This window comes from Pseudopipra pipra, chromosome 7 (genome assembly GCF_036250125.1).
Source record: "Pseudopipra pipra isolate bDixPip1 chromosome 7, bDixPip1.hap1, whole genome shotgun sequence".
Lineage (NCBI taxonomy): Eukaryota > Metazoa > Chordata > Aves > Passeriformes > Pipridae > Pseudopipra > Pseudopipra pipra.
The window spans coordinates 31,211,771-31,227,260 of NC_087555.1; the positions used below are offsets into that span (position 1 = coordinate 31,211,771).

The following is a 15,490-nucleotide window of genomic DNA, read 5'->3' on the forward strand; positions in this document are numbered from 1 at the left end:
CAAGTGTGTCCATTTTTTACCTGCACTGTCTTTATATAGCACTAAAGAGTCTGTATCCAAGTGGCTGATATCGACCTTGTCACAGAAGAGACAGAAACAAAGTAATCACAATGCTCTTATGGAACAGCAGTACCTAGAATTTTCAGTGTCATTCAAAAATATACAGAAGGTATTTGATTAACAGTGATGAAGGGTTCCCTGTGGTTGCTGAGAAACAGAAGTGGTTTCAAGGCTTAATTTCTATGTTCCATTATTTGTATTCTATCTTCTCCTCTGGCTCAGTTATCTTGTTTTTAGGTGCACCTTCATGGTACATAAAGTTTTTGCCATTTGTTCAGGGTATCATTAGACAAACACCTCTTCCTTAAGTATATGAGCTCTGTCAGGATCATGTCTTCTACAGCTGGCACCTGATCTTCTTAACAAAAGATTAGTTTGTGAGATCTCTTAAGGCATCAAAGCATAAGTACAGCCCAGAAGAACACAGAATGAATCTGCAAGGGAGAATGTGCAGAAGCTTTTCTATCTATCCATAGGAACTGGAAGGAGAAGGTGGCTGTTAGATGAAGGTACTTTTGTAGGTCACCTTTAAATCATTATGCATTGGAAGTGGAAGAGAAATTCACTCTCCTAAAAGAGGATCAGCAAGTGTGAAAGAATAGTTTGTTGTCTGAATTCATTACTACAACTCTGGTCTGAGGACCTACCCTTCTTTTCTCAAGGGGTCAGTACACCGAGATTTATGGTCATGATCAGGCCTAAAGGTTGGAAAAGGGAATATTAAATATCAGTAATGGTTATTGGAATAGGAATTGCTGCTGTGGAAAGGTGACTGTCTAGTCAATTGAGGTTATCTTGTAGTGGTTTTATTCAACTACTCAATTACCTGATGCCAAGACTGATGTTTATGATATGATGCCTACACTTTATATAGCAAAGATATAAAATACAGTGCCATCATGAAAGCTATAATTATTTTTCTTACATTGCCTCTCTGTAGATATGAAAGTACATTTTGCAGGAGATCCTTGGTCCTAAAAAGCTTTTTCATGTGACAGTCAAAAATGTAGCAAGATTGAATAGCTGGAAACAAAGATGACAGAAATTAAGATTAGAAATGAAGTAAAAATTGCAAAGGGTAACAGACAAATTCCGTAGAAACTTGCCAAGGAATAGTGTCAATTTTCACTTGTTTGAAATCTCCACTTTGGGATTACCTGTCTTTGCTAAAATAGCTTTCAATCTGTTTCAATGTTACAGTGCAGCAACTGCTTGTTGAAAATAATGGTTTATCTTGTATAGAAAGTCAGAACGAACGAAAAATGTTCTTCCTTTTGTTTTTAAATTGAAAGCAACTCTATGAGAACAAAATAATACTTGTGAATCCTTGTTTTATTTGATGGGCTGTTGTCCAGCTATTGGATCACATTGGGATAGCATTAGATTGAATCATTTTGCTAACAAACTCCTTCAGGTATTTTTGTTCCAATAAAATCTGCTTGTTCTGTTGTAACCTGTGATTATTGAGTAAAAAATAATTGCATTTATTTATCTAATCAGAGTTTGCAAATAGAATTAACTCACAAAGGAGGTAACATTACTAGACACTGACATTAGCCAAATAATCTTAATAGATGTTGAGTGTATTATTTTTGACTCTTCTTTCAAACATGACAGAAGAGATGGTTGAGAAATTGTGTTGTTGTTAAATATCCACTTATTTTTTTGTTTTAAACCTGGAAAGGTTTTATTCGTATAGCAAATTGTTTAGAAATGAATTCAGTAAGATTTTATAATGTAATTCCAAAAAGACAAAGTGAGGGATGTCTATTTGGGTAAGTATATTGAGTTGGAAAGTAAACAATGTGTATATCACTTGAGATAACAATTCATCACTTATTTTAGAAAAGCCTTTTATGAGCTCTGAATCCATTCACTGTCTTACAGGAGGTTTACAAACCTCAGAGAAAATACAAACGTCAGAAGGGAGCTGAGGAGCTGCTGGATGAGGAATCGAAGGTTCATGCTACACTTCTGGAATACGGCAGGTGAAAGGCTTCATTTAATTCTCCTTGGGGTTTGTGTTGTGTGTATTATAAGCATTATATATAAAATTCAGATTGTGATGGGTTTTTTCATACTACTTCAGAAATGAACTATGTGAAATGTACTCCTGTTTGGTTTCATATTTTGTTTGCTTATCCTGTAAGTTCTCTGGGGACTGGACAGTCCTTATACGTGTGAAACGTTTTTTGTACAATGGGAGCCCAAGTTCAGACTTTGTGCTTTTAGTAGGATTTGTTTTTTTAACATGGTTGTTCTTTGTGTTATAGAAGTGGCTTAAATTCATGATCCTTCTAGGTACTGTCAATCAATATTGTCTTTTTGCAAGCAATCCTCAGAAAGTGAGGGGAAAAGGAGCTGAAGTTGCTGTTGCCTCTTTTTATAGTTCTAATATGGCTGTTACATCAAGAGGCTGAGTCATTGTTTGGTCTTTTTACTTTCTGCAAACTCCCATATAAAGTCCAAGTTACCAAGGTTTTCACTTTTCCATTATCTTTGAAAGCCCCTCTGGTTTACTGAGAGCTCTCCAAACACGTAAAAATGAAGTTACAGAGCTTCTATTTGAGGTTTCTATTTCCAGTTTTTCTTTTCACAGTTTAGTGATAAGAACAGCTTGTCTGCTGTCTGAGCTCTTTATACTTAACGAGTGCAAATGACATTTGAATTACATTTTGTATCTTCTGTGGCTTCTTCTCCCCCCAAAGCCATAGATGTTTGTATTTTTTGTTCTCACTATTTTGAGTGCCTTCCTTTTAACAGTAACATGGACTATAGTGTAATAGCTCAGGATTAACTTCCAAATGGAAAGAGGGCATTGCTTTTTCCTTTCATGAGCTTTACACGACAGCATTTTATGAAGAGTCAAGATTTGCAAATCGTGATGGAAAGAGTAGATGGAGTTGAAATCATTCTGTAAATATGCTTCAGTACTTGCTTATTTAGTTACCTTGAAACATTCCAAAAACTAACCTGAATCTGGCTGTTGGTGCATATCTTATGTTGAAAACTGATAGAAATGTATTTGTGCAAGTTGTAAACAACAATCTATTTCCTTCATGTTTCCTATTGTTCTTTTAGGAGATATGGATTTAGCAGACAAGCAGGAAAAACTGAACAGGTAAAAAAAATACTAATTTAAAATACTCAAATAGTGGCAAGAATTGCATTGTTGGAGTGTTGGTAACTCTTAGATCTTAGAAGAAAACAGTAGCATAAACAGCTGTAACTTCCATTATTACCCTCTCTAAAAAACCTGCTAACTGGAACTTAAAATCTGCATTCCATGTTTAAAAGAAAGAGGGGTTGGGTATTGTGTTTGTTTTAGTTCTGTTTTTACTGTGAGGTAATGACATATCCTGTCTGCTTAGTAAGCATCTTTTGACTAAGTGTTCCATAATGTGATCATTAGTGGGTTTTTCTTTTTCTTTTTAAAGACTCATTCAGCTTGGGAAGAAATATTATAGACATTTATTACAAAACAGGTTATCAAATGTGGTAGGGAAACATGATACCATGTCATAAATAAATCATTGGGCTTCTTGAAAAGTAGTATCCTTGCTTTTGATGATTATGAAATCTTAAAATGTCCTTGTCAGAGTATGCGCAGTGTTACTGTTTACTATTAATTTGGCTACAAGCTTTTATCAGAGACAGAAATAATGAAAATAATGCATTAAGCATGTCATGGACTCAGCAATGCATTGACTATATTAAGGTTGCCCTTCATCATCTCAGTATTCCACATACAAATTTCACATTTAAATTTTATAAATAGAGCTGTTTCCCAATCTAGGCATGGCTGTTTTCCCCTCGGAGTAGCTGCCAGGCTGCAGTCATGTTTATTGAGTTAATTTTCTTTCTTCAAAAATATTGTTGACTTTGGGATATTGTATATTAGGTGGTCATCATGATTGTTGTGGGAGTCTCCAGTAAGGCAGAAGTGGACAATGAAATAGTTGTGTTAGTGGTGCAATAGTGACCTAGAAATCAAGTCTATCTGTCACCAGCTGTCACTAATTTTGTGGTATGAGTTCTTCTAACTAAACCAGGCAGTTTTACACTTCTTATGTTGTGTGTTTATTATACCAGTATTAAGTTATAAAAATTATTTAAAAGTAAAAAAAAAATTCAGCCTTCTGCTATGTAGCAGACATCATGTTTTGGGATAGCTGGTTTTCTTCTGAGGTTGGTAGCTCTCAGAAGGCTGTGGGATAAGGAATCTTTGCACCAAATGTGTCCCTAGGAAGCCAGAAACACAGCTGGAATACTTGTGAGAAATCAGGGAGCCTTACGTTTCAGCTGACATGATTTGGAGTGTAGCTGAAATGTATTCATGAAAACAGAACAGCTACATTCCAGTTTTCTCCTTGATGTCTTATTTAACACTTTAGAAAACAGGAACTAGATATAATAGTGTCTTATTTTTTTCTTTAAAAGGCTGAAGATAAAAAAGCTGTGCTGCCTGCAGGGCTTGCAGCAGCAGGAAAAGCTGAGCCTTGTGATGAAGATGACCTTCAGGCAGCTGAAGAGGTGTGCCACAGACATAGTAGGCATGGATGTTACTAACTTGGGGGGAGGGCAGCAGTTATCACTGCCCAGTTGTTCTCTGGAAGAAGGAAAATTTCCATGGTTAGTTGAAGTGGCATTTGCTTCCCACAGGAGAATATGAAACCTGATGCACAGAAATGTTTGTAGGTGTTTAATACTCCAAAACTCAATTTTTGTTTTGGAATTGAAGCATTTTTAAAAGCTTGGGTTTTGGTTGACAGTGGAACTGAATAATCTGAGGGAAATGTGTACTGTTATAAGGAATTTTCTTAAATTTGGTAACTTTAGCCAGCTCTTCTTTAACTTTCACAGATTTAGTGCCCCATTACATGCATTAAAATACACATGTTGTATGATACTAATTGTATAGATGTGTCCCTGGCAGAAAAAAGCTAAACAGAAGTTGAATTGTTATGTATAAATCTTCCTATTTTTCTCTAGCTTCGCATTAAAACTCTGATGACTGGAATGGCTGCAATGGCAACAGAAGAGGTGAGTACCATTTAAAACTGATACAGCTTTGTTTAAATTATGGTTGATTGTGGCAGTTATTCCTAAAATCAGATTACTGATTCAGGTATGAAGTCTTGGAATGACTGCATCTGAACTTTCATAAGGAGAGTGCAATAAAAGATGGTTGAATTAGAAAGACAGTAATTTTTAGGAGGCTGATGCGTTCATCAGTTGCCTTGAAATGGTAACAACAATATAAATTAGTGCCTCTTCCAAATGGTTTCTATAAGGAGAATTTCAGAGGAAAGACATCACTGTGCAGCTGCCCAAGATGCAGTATGGTCTTACTTTATTCATCTTGTGACGTTATGCAGAGGAGGAATTGTTTTGCTGGGGAGGGTGGAGGAAAATTCTGTGCCTTTCAAGGTGCTTTTCAATACACCGATAACAGTTAGAAACATCAATGTTGGTCTAAGATACTGAAAATACTGGATATGTAATACTGGGTATGTATCTTGTTTTCTTAATTGGTTGTGTTTAATGACATAATGGAACTTGTAGTCAATCCTTATATTTTGATTTCTGGGTGAGAGGAATAGGAAGAAATTCAGTTGTTAAAAATTGTTTCTGTTTATGCTGAAGTCACAAAAGCAAAGGCAGTAATTAGTCTGCTTTCCAAGTTGATTGACATGCTTTCTACTGAAATCCATTGTAGAATTCAGCTCTGTTTGAAAACTGTTTTTATACAAGCATGCAGTTTGAAAGGTGCATTCTTGCACGTCCCTGCATTCTTAGAGTTTTATTACTGCAAATGTAGAATTCAATGTAGAGATTAGAATTAAAATTAAGTTTCTGAAATCTGAATTCAAATTTGCTAAAAGGTTTTAAATGAGAAATTTCCATCAGCAAAGTTGACTTTGAGGGGTGGAATGTTTCCTGGACTTTTCTTCTGATTAGAGATTTTTACGCGGTGTAAAAATTTTATAAATTTCTGTTAAAAATTGGAGCTTGTGGAAATTGTCATGTAAAAAGTACAGGCAGCTCTGAAACTCCAAACATATTCTTGACACAATTGCAGGGAAAACTGACAGCAAGCACAGTTGGCCAGATTGTTGGACTCCAGTCAGATGAGATCAAGCAAATAGTGTCTGAATATGCTGAAAAGGTAAGTGTCACCTGATTTTGTTTTACCACATTGTGTTCAAAGCTTGTTAATTTAGGCCTTTAGCTTCCAGTTTAATTGCCATAATTCTCTTGAAACATACTGCTTCATTTATGCTGTGGATAGCACCAAAGCCAGAATTCAGGGAAGTATTTTAAAGAGATGTATGAGTAATTTGAGTTTAAGCAGCTGCTTAAATGTTTTTGTGAAGGAAGAAGGGCCCTATGCAAATTACAGGTCTAAACTCTAAATACATTTTAAAATGCTCAGCGTTTAGCACAGAAATACAGTTCTGAGGGCCTGCTCAGAAAAAAATCTAGTCCTCTTCCACTCAGATTTTCATATACTGGGATCTTCCTTGCACTGGGCTCCAATTCTGTCATGCCTTGGGTCTCTAGTTTTGAATCTTGTCTCATCAAACCCAAGCCTTTGTTGCTTTAAGGAGTCAAGGCAATTAAATGTGCACATTCGCCCCATTTATTGTGTTCAACTGTGATTGTTTTTACTGTAATGTGAAGAGAAAATCTGGCTCTTCAAGCAATTAATCCATACAATACATCACTGCCAGATATGAGTTATAGGTCGCTCTTATTTGTCCAATAGTTTTCTCATATTTCTTCCTTTTTGTTGACACATATGAGGTATGGACCTTTCCCATTTGGGAGATAAACCCTATAGCTCAACAGAGTCTATAGCAAATTCCTGGCCTTTCTTTATTATAAAGAATTGGAAGAACAGAAGCCCAAGGGTCATATTTCAATGTTACATTTCTTCTGTTCTGAGAGAAGGCAGCAGAACCTTGACTATTATAGTAGAACAATGATTAATACTCTGGAAAGTAAGAACTGATTCGAGTCAAACCAAAAATAGATCACTTTTCAAAACTATTGGATGTGATAAAACAAAATAAATTTCTGTGCACATATTCATGCATCAGAAAAAGAATTAAGGATGTTATCAAACAGTTTATTGAAGCTTCAGCAATGTTTGGATATAACGTTAATAGTTTTAACCCCTTGTAACTAAACACAGTCTGAGGAATGCAGCAGTGCTTATTTGTCTACCAGAGTCTTAATAGAATCCACAGGCCCAGTGAAGATAGCTGACAAACAAAATTCTAGGTCTGATGTTGCCATGTGCCAGGACCTTTCTTACAAGAGGCATTTTTGCAGAAGATCAATGCATACAGTTTTCTGCATTTGCCCCTCCATTCTGCTGCTGTGTTAACTTACTGAGTAAACTGGAGGGAGGATTTTGGTGTCATTCCTCACTTTCTAAAAATACTGTCAGAAAATCGTTAACATGGCTTTTATCTGTCTATTCATCACCAGCTTTCTAAGGCCAATTATTCAATTATTATTCAATTATTTTGATTTTACTGAGAATTTACAACTACAGTGATCAATAACAAGTGATTTTGCTAGGAGTAGAATAGGAGCAAAACCTTCTTCCCTGGTAAAGTGAGAGAATGACTAAAAGTAGAGTAGTGCTGTGTCAAAACTACCTCCTTCAAAAATGCCTGAAGGAGAATACTCTTCAAGAGTTTTAGGTGCTGTTTGCAAGTTACTTATATCTTAAGTTGACTCAACATATTTTAGGATTTCTAGAATCCTATATCAGAAACTTTTATGCTCCCTATACAGTCAGTAGAAGTATTATACAATAAAATTTTTAACCTTTTAATTTGGTTAGGGTTTGTTGTTCAAAGAAGATAATAAATTGGATATTTTTATATTTTTTTTGGCTTGAGGAAACACTCTAAAACCCTTGTAAAGTTCTATAGAGTAATGTTTGAATTCTTTAATTATTAGTTTATAGCATATATGTGTGAGAGGCTCATCATAAAGAACAACATTAATTGCAGAAGCTTTACATATGAACTGTGGGAGACAGGCTCTGAAAGTCTAGAATTAGCCATGTATTTTGGCTACCAGTTTTTGAGCTGCCATGCGTTAGTGATCCTCATGCATAACTAATAATGTGGTTTAATTTATCAAATTCTATCATACAAAATGAGGCTAATAACACTTCATGTTTAACTAATTTGAATTGGCTAAATCTTTTTAGGGCAATTGAGCAGTTGCAGGAAACAGGGAAGAATACAGAAGTGAATCTATACCTGTTAGTGGTGGGGATAATGTGTGTTCACAGAAAAGCTGAAGGATGTATCCATGTATCCCTTTTTTTCACGTGTAATTGAAGTTCATATATCGAGATAGAGTAGCAAATTGATAATCTTAAACAGTCAGAAACATTAGTGCTCAGATACAGCTTTCTTAAACTGTGTTCAAAAGGCAGCTGCTGCTCCAGGCAACAACAAGGTCAAAAGCAAACTAGCTCCTATACTTTGTGCTTTCTTCCTTCTGTGCTGAAAGATGGATTTTTCTCCACGACTTGGAACCTAGTTCCTCAATAACTTTATAGTGTTGCTGCAGAGTGGATCCTTAGCCCACTATGACTGCATGAGGCTTATCCGTGGCTTTTTCATTTGCAGACCAGAAGGATTTCTCTGCAGAAACCTCTGCATTATAGTGATGGTTATTTCCCATTTTCAAAAAGCAAGCTGTAACAGTTCATTCTTGAGACATGACCTTTTTTTTTGTGCCAAAGCTGTACTGTATGGGGTTTTACTGTTTTTGCAAACATCAGTCTTGGACTGGTTTAGCTCATGTTTTTTTCTCTTGCACTTCCAGTTTTCTCAATTGGCATGTTATGCATATAAGACATGCTGAATGTATGGTGAGAAAGATGGGATCTTGGAATGCATGACATGATGAGGGAATGTGATTTGACTAAAGAATGAGAAAAATAAGTGAGTCTGAGCGTGTATTTCTTGAATAGTTCAGTGTTACAGGTGTTGCTTATAGGCATTTTTTCCTTTCCTGACAAAGGGAGAGAAAGTATGTGAATTGTTGGGTTAAGAAGTCAGAATTGGTCTTTTTGTGTTGTGGATGTAAAAGTACAACAAATCATTAAGCTGCTCTTCAAATTGAATAACATAGAAAATGGTGAAGAGGAGGACAGATCTTGCCTCTTATTTTCATTTAAAATTAAGCTGTTTACCTGTATGCCTAAAGTGGAACCAGGACCAAATATGAGTGAAGAGTATGTCATACTTCTTGCAGCATTTTGGGTGATTATACATTGCAGTGGTTGTCAATATTTGGTGATTATTCAAAGAGCACTTAGTATTGAAGTCTTTGACAGACTGTAAATTAGCACCTGAAGTACTTAAAAATTAACTGGTTTTCTAATGAAATATTGGAAAATGGATTAATTGAAAAAAAGAAGTATGAGTGCATGAAGCAAATTACCAAAACAGAGGACTTTCTAAAGTTACAAATAATTTCTAGGCAAATAATCCCTTAGACATCAGGCTGTCACAGGTTTTTAATCATTCTTTTGTCTACTGCAAATATACAGTTTCTATTATAAATGTTATTTCTGGTAAAGAATGTTTCTGTCAGCTTTGCTTTCACTATTCAGAGAGAATAGGAGACTGGATCCAGATTGCTGTCTTCATTATGTATTTATGAGACACTTCCTTGGCATTGCAGGCTGGATTGAGTAGTTCTCAAAGACTGGTGTCAATAGTACATGTGCACACACAAAAAACATTTACCACTCAGTGGGTTTTATCTACCACACTGAGTATGTTGTTGTCATTCAGCATCAAGATGCATCCAAGCCTCTATTTCAGAATCTAAAAACACTATTGTTCAAGGCCTTTGAAAGTCCTGGATCTGCTTACTGGGGTGTAGAGCATCTCCAAGTCAACAAGCTCAGTAAATATCATGGCTTAAGATGGTTTTTAGCATGTTTATATTTTTTCTGTTTAAGGACTCTACCAGGTTTAACTGTAATCTTGATGCCAAAAAATTATGTCTGTCTTCTAATATACTGTATTATTTTCCACCTGAACCAGGACACTTGACTTTATTTTTAGTTTACTTTACCTGTAAATTTTGGAATATAATTCAATTGTTCAGCTACTTCCTTATCTTGGTGTGAGAAAAATTGGTAAGTCGTTATTTCTGTTGGATAGTGGGGTGCAGTTCTAGATAAGAAGATTCATAGATGTGTCCCACTTTGGTATTTCATGAGCTTCTGAAGAAGCAGAAAGCAATGTTGTGAGGTCCAAAAGGCTGTTGTTGTGGTTTATTTTAGCAATCTGAGCTTTCAGCTGAGGAGCGACCAGAAAGGCTTGGAGCTGCCCAACAACACAGAAGGAAGGTAGCATCTCTGAACAAGCAGATTTTGCAAAAAACCAAGCTCCTGGAAGAGGTAAGTATTGTGTGTGTAATAAAGAAGAAAACTCTGATAAATGTGGTTGATCACAAAGTTGTTGCTATCCAAAAAAGATTTGCAAGCTATCTTCTGTACCAGCAATTTGTCATGCTGAACATTCATTTCAGCGTCTCTGAATGTCTTGCTTGCACATTTATTACTAAGAAAATGTGGCTGGTTTTATATTAAAAAATTGTGTAGCCCTGTCTGTGAGGAGGGGGCTAGCTAATCAAAACATGCTTTTCCTCTTTTTGCATGTCTTTCAGAGAAAAACAGAGAGAGTATCACTGATTTGTTAGCTACAGTGTTGAATGTGCTGTTTTCACAGTTTTAAGAAACAATTTAGGAAGTTACTCTGAAATATGTTATAAATTACTTTTAGCACTTCCTGTCCTTTATATGAGCCAGCTTATCTCACCAAGGTGGGGTTTTTGCTGGTTTGTTTGTGGACATTTTTGCAAGTTACTACTCAATTTTCCTTTTCGCATTTTTTTTAGGAAGGAAAGGCTCTTGAATTTGTGAGTGATGTTTTTTTAATATCTGTAACTAGGGGCAAGTATACCATTATTCCTCTATTTCAACCTACTTATGCTATTGCCATTTAAACACAGAAAAGTGTAAGTGGAAAAGCTATGCCATTACTGAAATGCTGCTTTTAATTATGCATACTGCTGTAATCAGCACCATCTTTAGCTTGCAGAAACTGATGAAAACATACTGCATCAGAGTCAGTAATTGGAAGAGCTTGCCAAAAAAATAAATAGTACTTGAGGAAAAAGAGTTGCCGGTGACTCCTGTGAGTGATGCTCTGTCAAGTACAGCACTGCTTCAGCAGCCTTCATCTGCTTTTTGTTTTGATTTGCTCTGCTCTTGTCAGTAACGCCTTAACCTTACATCTTAACTGGTTTTATCTGTTCAGTGTTGGGTTACAGGGGCTCTGATAGGTAGGTGTCTGTATGAGACATTTTGTGAGATGCTGTTATGTTCTGTCCTACAAACAACAGAGGTAAAAGAAGGGTAGCTTGGAAAGCCTTGCCTTCTATGGGATAGCTATGGAAGCACTGGATTCTAAACCTTCCTGCTCAGCCACTTAGAGAGTTAACTCATTTATTTATTTATAAAATTAGAATAAAATAGTCTTTAACAGTGCAATAGTGTCTTTTATTTAAAGGTTGTTTATCCATTGAAGGCTTAAATCTCCTTCAAGTAAAGCATATGCTGTGAAACATTTTTTGAAGTCTGACTAATTTTCAAGTGATGCTAAGTTTAAATAAAACTGGAGAAATAAAACCTATGCACAACACATTTGAAAGATTAATTGCCTATCCTGTTCTTTATTTCTCTCTTCTTTTTTCCAAATTAATAAAAAGCTTTATTAAGAACTGGTGCAGGTTCTTCTTGATTTATTTTGCAGAAAAGAAGAATTTTGAGGGGTAGAGTATGACAGTGTTTTGACTGGTCAATATTAGAATGCATTTCCTCTGGAATTTGTCAAACTAGTTTTGTTCTTCTTAAACTGATGCATATCTGTTCATGTTGCCCTCTGGCATGCCTATCTGTTAGAAATAGCATTTTTTTAATTGTCAGTAACACTACAATTATTGTTTTCACTATGTCTTGAATGCAAACTATGTCCATCACAATTCTTCTTCACTCTAGAGGGAAATATTAGAAAGTATTATGATATACTATAATTATGATGTTATTTTATATAATGAAATAAAATATAGGTTGTTTGTGTTTTGGTTTTTTTTTACTTGAGTTTATATTCTTTTAACATTTTGGTAATATGAATTTTCCATGTCTCTTTATGTCAAACATAACTTTGGTGTCCTGTCAGGATGATGGCTGTCAGTAAGAAAAGTATTGACACTACCTAGCATTTAAATATAGGCTGAAGTGTCGGGCTTTCAGAATCATAGTATGAATTTACAGGCAGTTAAATCCTGGTGGATTCCTGTGTTTGACTGAAGTTAATTTCTGAACTAGAAACATAAATTACAAAATGAGATGTTTGTAATTTCAGAAGTGGGGAATTTCAGTGTATCCCAAGTCATTGCAGTACATTTGTGTCACACTTTAACTCTTCTTTTAAACCACAAAGGCTGTAGGACACGTACATGTGAAGGGAGATAGAGATGTAGGGTGTGTGTATATTGTAGAATGGAGATAGATGCAGGCACTTGCAGCATCTGCTCTGAGCAAACCTGTTCCCGGTAAGAAGCTTTGTTGTCATGATTGGCGATGATGTAGCACTGTCCTGTTATAAAAGAGGGTAGATTTGTTCAGGTTTAATTAAGTTCTAATTACAAATCTACAGGTTTTGGTTGTGTCCAACAGCTCACAACCATCTGTATTTTTTCTCCATCTGTAGTCATACTGGAGGCATGCTCAGTTTGAGGGTGTGTATTTTCTAGAACACTGCATTGCCCTTGCATTCCCTTGTGGGCAGTTAGCTCAGGCTTAATTTTGGGGAGGACAGCCTGGGTACAGTTGTGGAGGAGAAGTGGCATTAGGAAATTGCAACAGCTAGCTCAGGTTTCAAAAAGTGCAGATGTGCACTAGCACAGCTCTCCAGCTGTGCTGTTCCCTTGATCTTTCTTGCCTAGTTGAACAGTAAGAGAGGCTGGTAAGTGAGCCCAGCAGTCATGGGTGGCTTTTGCAGCTCTCCTGTGTTGTGCAGTTATGATCTGGAAAGCAGAAAGGATCCATCAAAGTCTGTCTGCAGCCTCAATGACTGAAGTGTTCAAAAGCATTTTGTCTGTAGCAGATGACTCTGATATTCCAGAGAATTTGAGCATAGTCTGGCTCCTGGATCAGTAATACAGAATATGTCTGTTAACTAGATATATGTTGTGGGGATTACGTTTTCATGCCTTGTGCACGCAATTTCCTTTGCCAGTTTCCCTGGTATATGAGTGAATGTATTTGCTTGTTTTCCATGTGCTGTTGAGAATCAGAAAGCAGTTTAGGATGAGGAGGAACCCTGGTTGTAAACCACACAAAATTGGTAGAGTTCTTACTTCATTATGGATCTGCTTTGAACTGCCAAACAAACTTCACAATTCACAGGAAAACTTAAGTATTTCCTAAGTCTGTTTTCATGCCATTTTAACAGTTGAGGACCCTTTAATTCTATGTGGCTTGTTTTCAGTACATAACAGTCTCAGTGCTGTTTATACGTGGGGAAAAAATGTACTGACAGCTGTTAGCCAAATATACTCCTTTTATCACTTTAGTAAAGTAAAAATTTCCTGGCTGAATTTCTCTTACTACTTGCCAAAGGCAGTGTTTGAAATCAGTGACGGTCAAGACCCCACCTTTTTAAAAATGTTTATGGAGTTCCGGCGTCAATAGTGTAGTAAGTTTTGGCAGGATTTCTCATAACAGATAACTCTTTAATCTTTATGTCAGTTTTCATGAGATATGGACTGCAGGCTTAAAATTTTTTCAGTTAGTTGGAATCCAGTCTATTGGTGAATTATTGGTGAAAAGTTATGAAAAACAATAAAAAAGGGGTTTTTTTAATATAAATTAGGCTTTGGAAAGGAATGAGTGGAGCATTAAATCACAGCTCTGTGTTGTGAACAGCAAACTAAACCAGCATGAAGGGAAGTGAAACAGAGCTACATGTGTGGTTTTTGTTTGCTCACTTCTGCTCCACTTTTGTAACCCATGTCCCGTTTTTGTTGTTACTGTTGGCAATGTTGTCTTAAATCATAAGGACTTTAAAGAAGGATGCTCTTCTAAAATTAACCTCTGTAAATTATTACAAGTGAAATATCCGCTGGCATTTTGCTAACTGCCTTCTTATTAGACTTTCCATAGTTGCACAAAAGAAAACCATAAACCAGCTTGCTTATTTGGTATGGACATGTGGTATGCCCTGACTTATTTGGAGAAGTACAAAATGGGACTTTCTTCTTAGCCTGGTGTGAAACTAGGCTGGTATAACCAGGCTAAATAAGTTCGAGTAATTTCACAGAGTTCTGTGCAATAAGTTACCCTTCTGTTGCCATATATTTTGTACAATCTGTTGTTTATTCTGGGACTTTATCTGGAAGGTCACGTGGTAAATGTTGCTGTCATTAATTAAATATTCAATCAGAATTCTTGCAATCAAATGCTCTCGGAATAGCTGACAAGAAAAGACTGTCTGTGATAGTTGGCCTGTTGTTTAAGAGACAGTCATGAACAGCTCAGATATTGCTGTTCTGCATTACAGGTGTAATTAGTGTGAATATAGAATCAAAATCTTTTCTTTCTCTTTCATAACAGTTGCAAGCTAAATGTACTGATCTGCAGGCAAAATGTACCGAAGCAAAAAAGACATTAGCTGAGGTAATCTTTGTTTGTTTTCCTGTGTGCTGATTGTAGCTGAAATACTTTTAAGAAGTTCTGTGTGTGAAAGAATGTATTAAATGGTGAAGGTGTTTGCCAGCTTAACTCACTAATCCCATGGTGTGGGAAAGCTAAGTAGCATGACTCATGTGTGGAAGTGTATTTCAGTTTATTATTAATTGCAACCCTTAGGTTAAGAGTTACAGTGAAAAACTGGACAAGGAATTGGCAGCCTTAGAAACAATAGAAGCCCAGGCAGATTCTAGGTAAGTTTCTTCCTTTATGACCTTTGAAATTCTGAAAAATAATGACTTTAAAATGAATCATTCAATGTTTCTTCCTTTATCAACCTACACAAATAACTAAAATTTTAAAATTAAATAATTCTCCAGCTTGCTTTCCAAAGACAGGAAAACATTACCATAGTGTTCAGTCAGAATGAAAAGTGTCAGTCTGTAGTTCAAAATAATTGTAGGTGTTTAAAACAGAAGAACCCTAGACACATTTGACAAGTAGCTGAGGCCTTCTTGAATTATTTTGTTCATATTTGAAGCCTTCATCTCAAATAAATTAAATAGGAGCCTCTCAAAACTTCCACAGTAATGAGGTTAAAACATAGCAAAGCCATCAAAATAC

The 15,490-nt window shown here is 36.0% G+C and overlaps 1 protein-coding gene across 1 annotated transcript in view; it reads left to right on the forward strand.

Moving 5' to 3' along the window:
• Positions 1-15,490, forward strand: part of CCDC93 (coiled-coil domain containing 93) — a 37,752-nt gene that overhangs the window by 10,359 nt on the left and 11,903 nt on the right. Inside the window, exons 7-14 of the mRNA XM_064661522.1 lie at positions 1,948-2,048; positions 3,142-3,181; positions 4,501-4,593; positions 5,053-5,103; positions 6,143-6,229; positions 10,394-10,510; positions 14,792-14,854; positions 15,047-15,120. Coding sequence (XP_064517592.1) covers positions 1,948-2,048; positions 3,142-3,181; positions 4,501-4,593; positions 5,053-5,103; positions 6,143-6,229; positions 10,394-10,510; positions 14,792-14,854; positions 15,047-15,120 — 626 coding nt within the window. The remainder of the gene's footprint in view (positions 1-1,947; positions 2,049-3,141; positions 3,182-4,500; positions 4,594-5,052; positions 5,104-6,142; positions 6,230-10,393; positions 10,511-14,791; positions 14,855-15,046; positions 15,121-15,490) is intronic.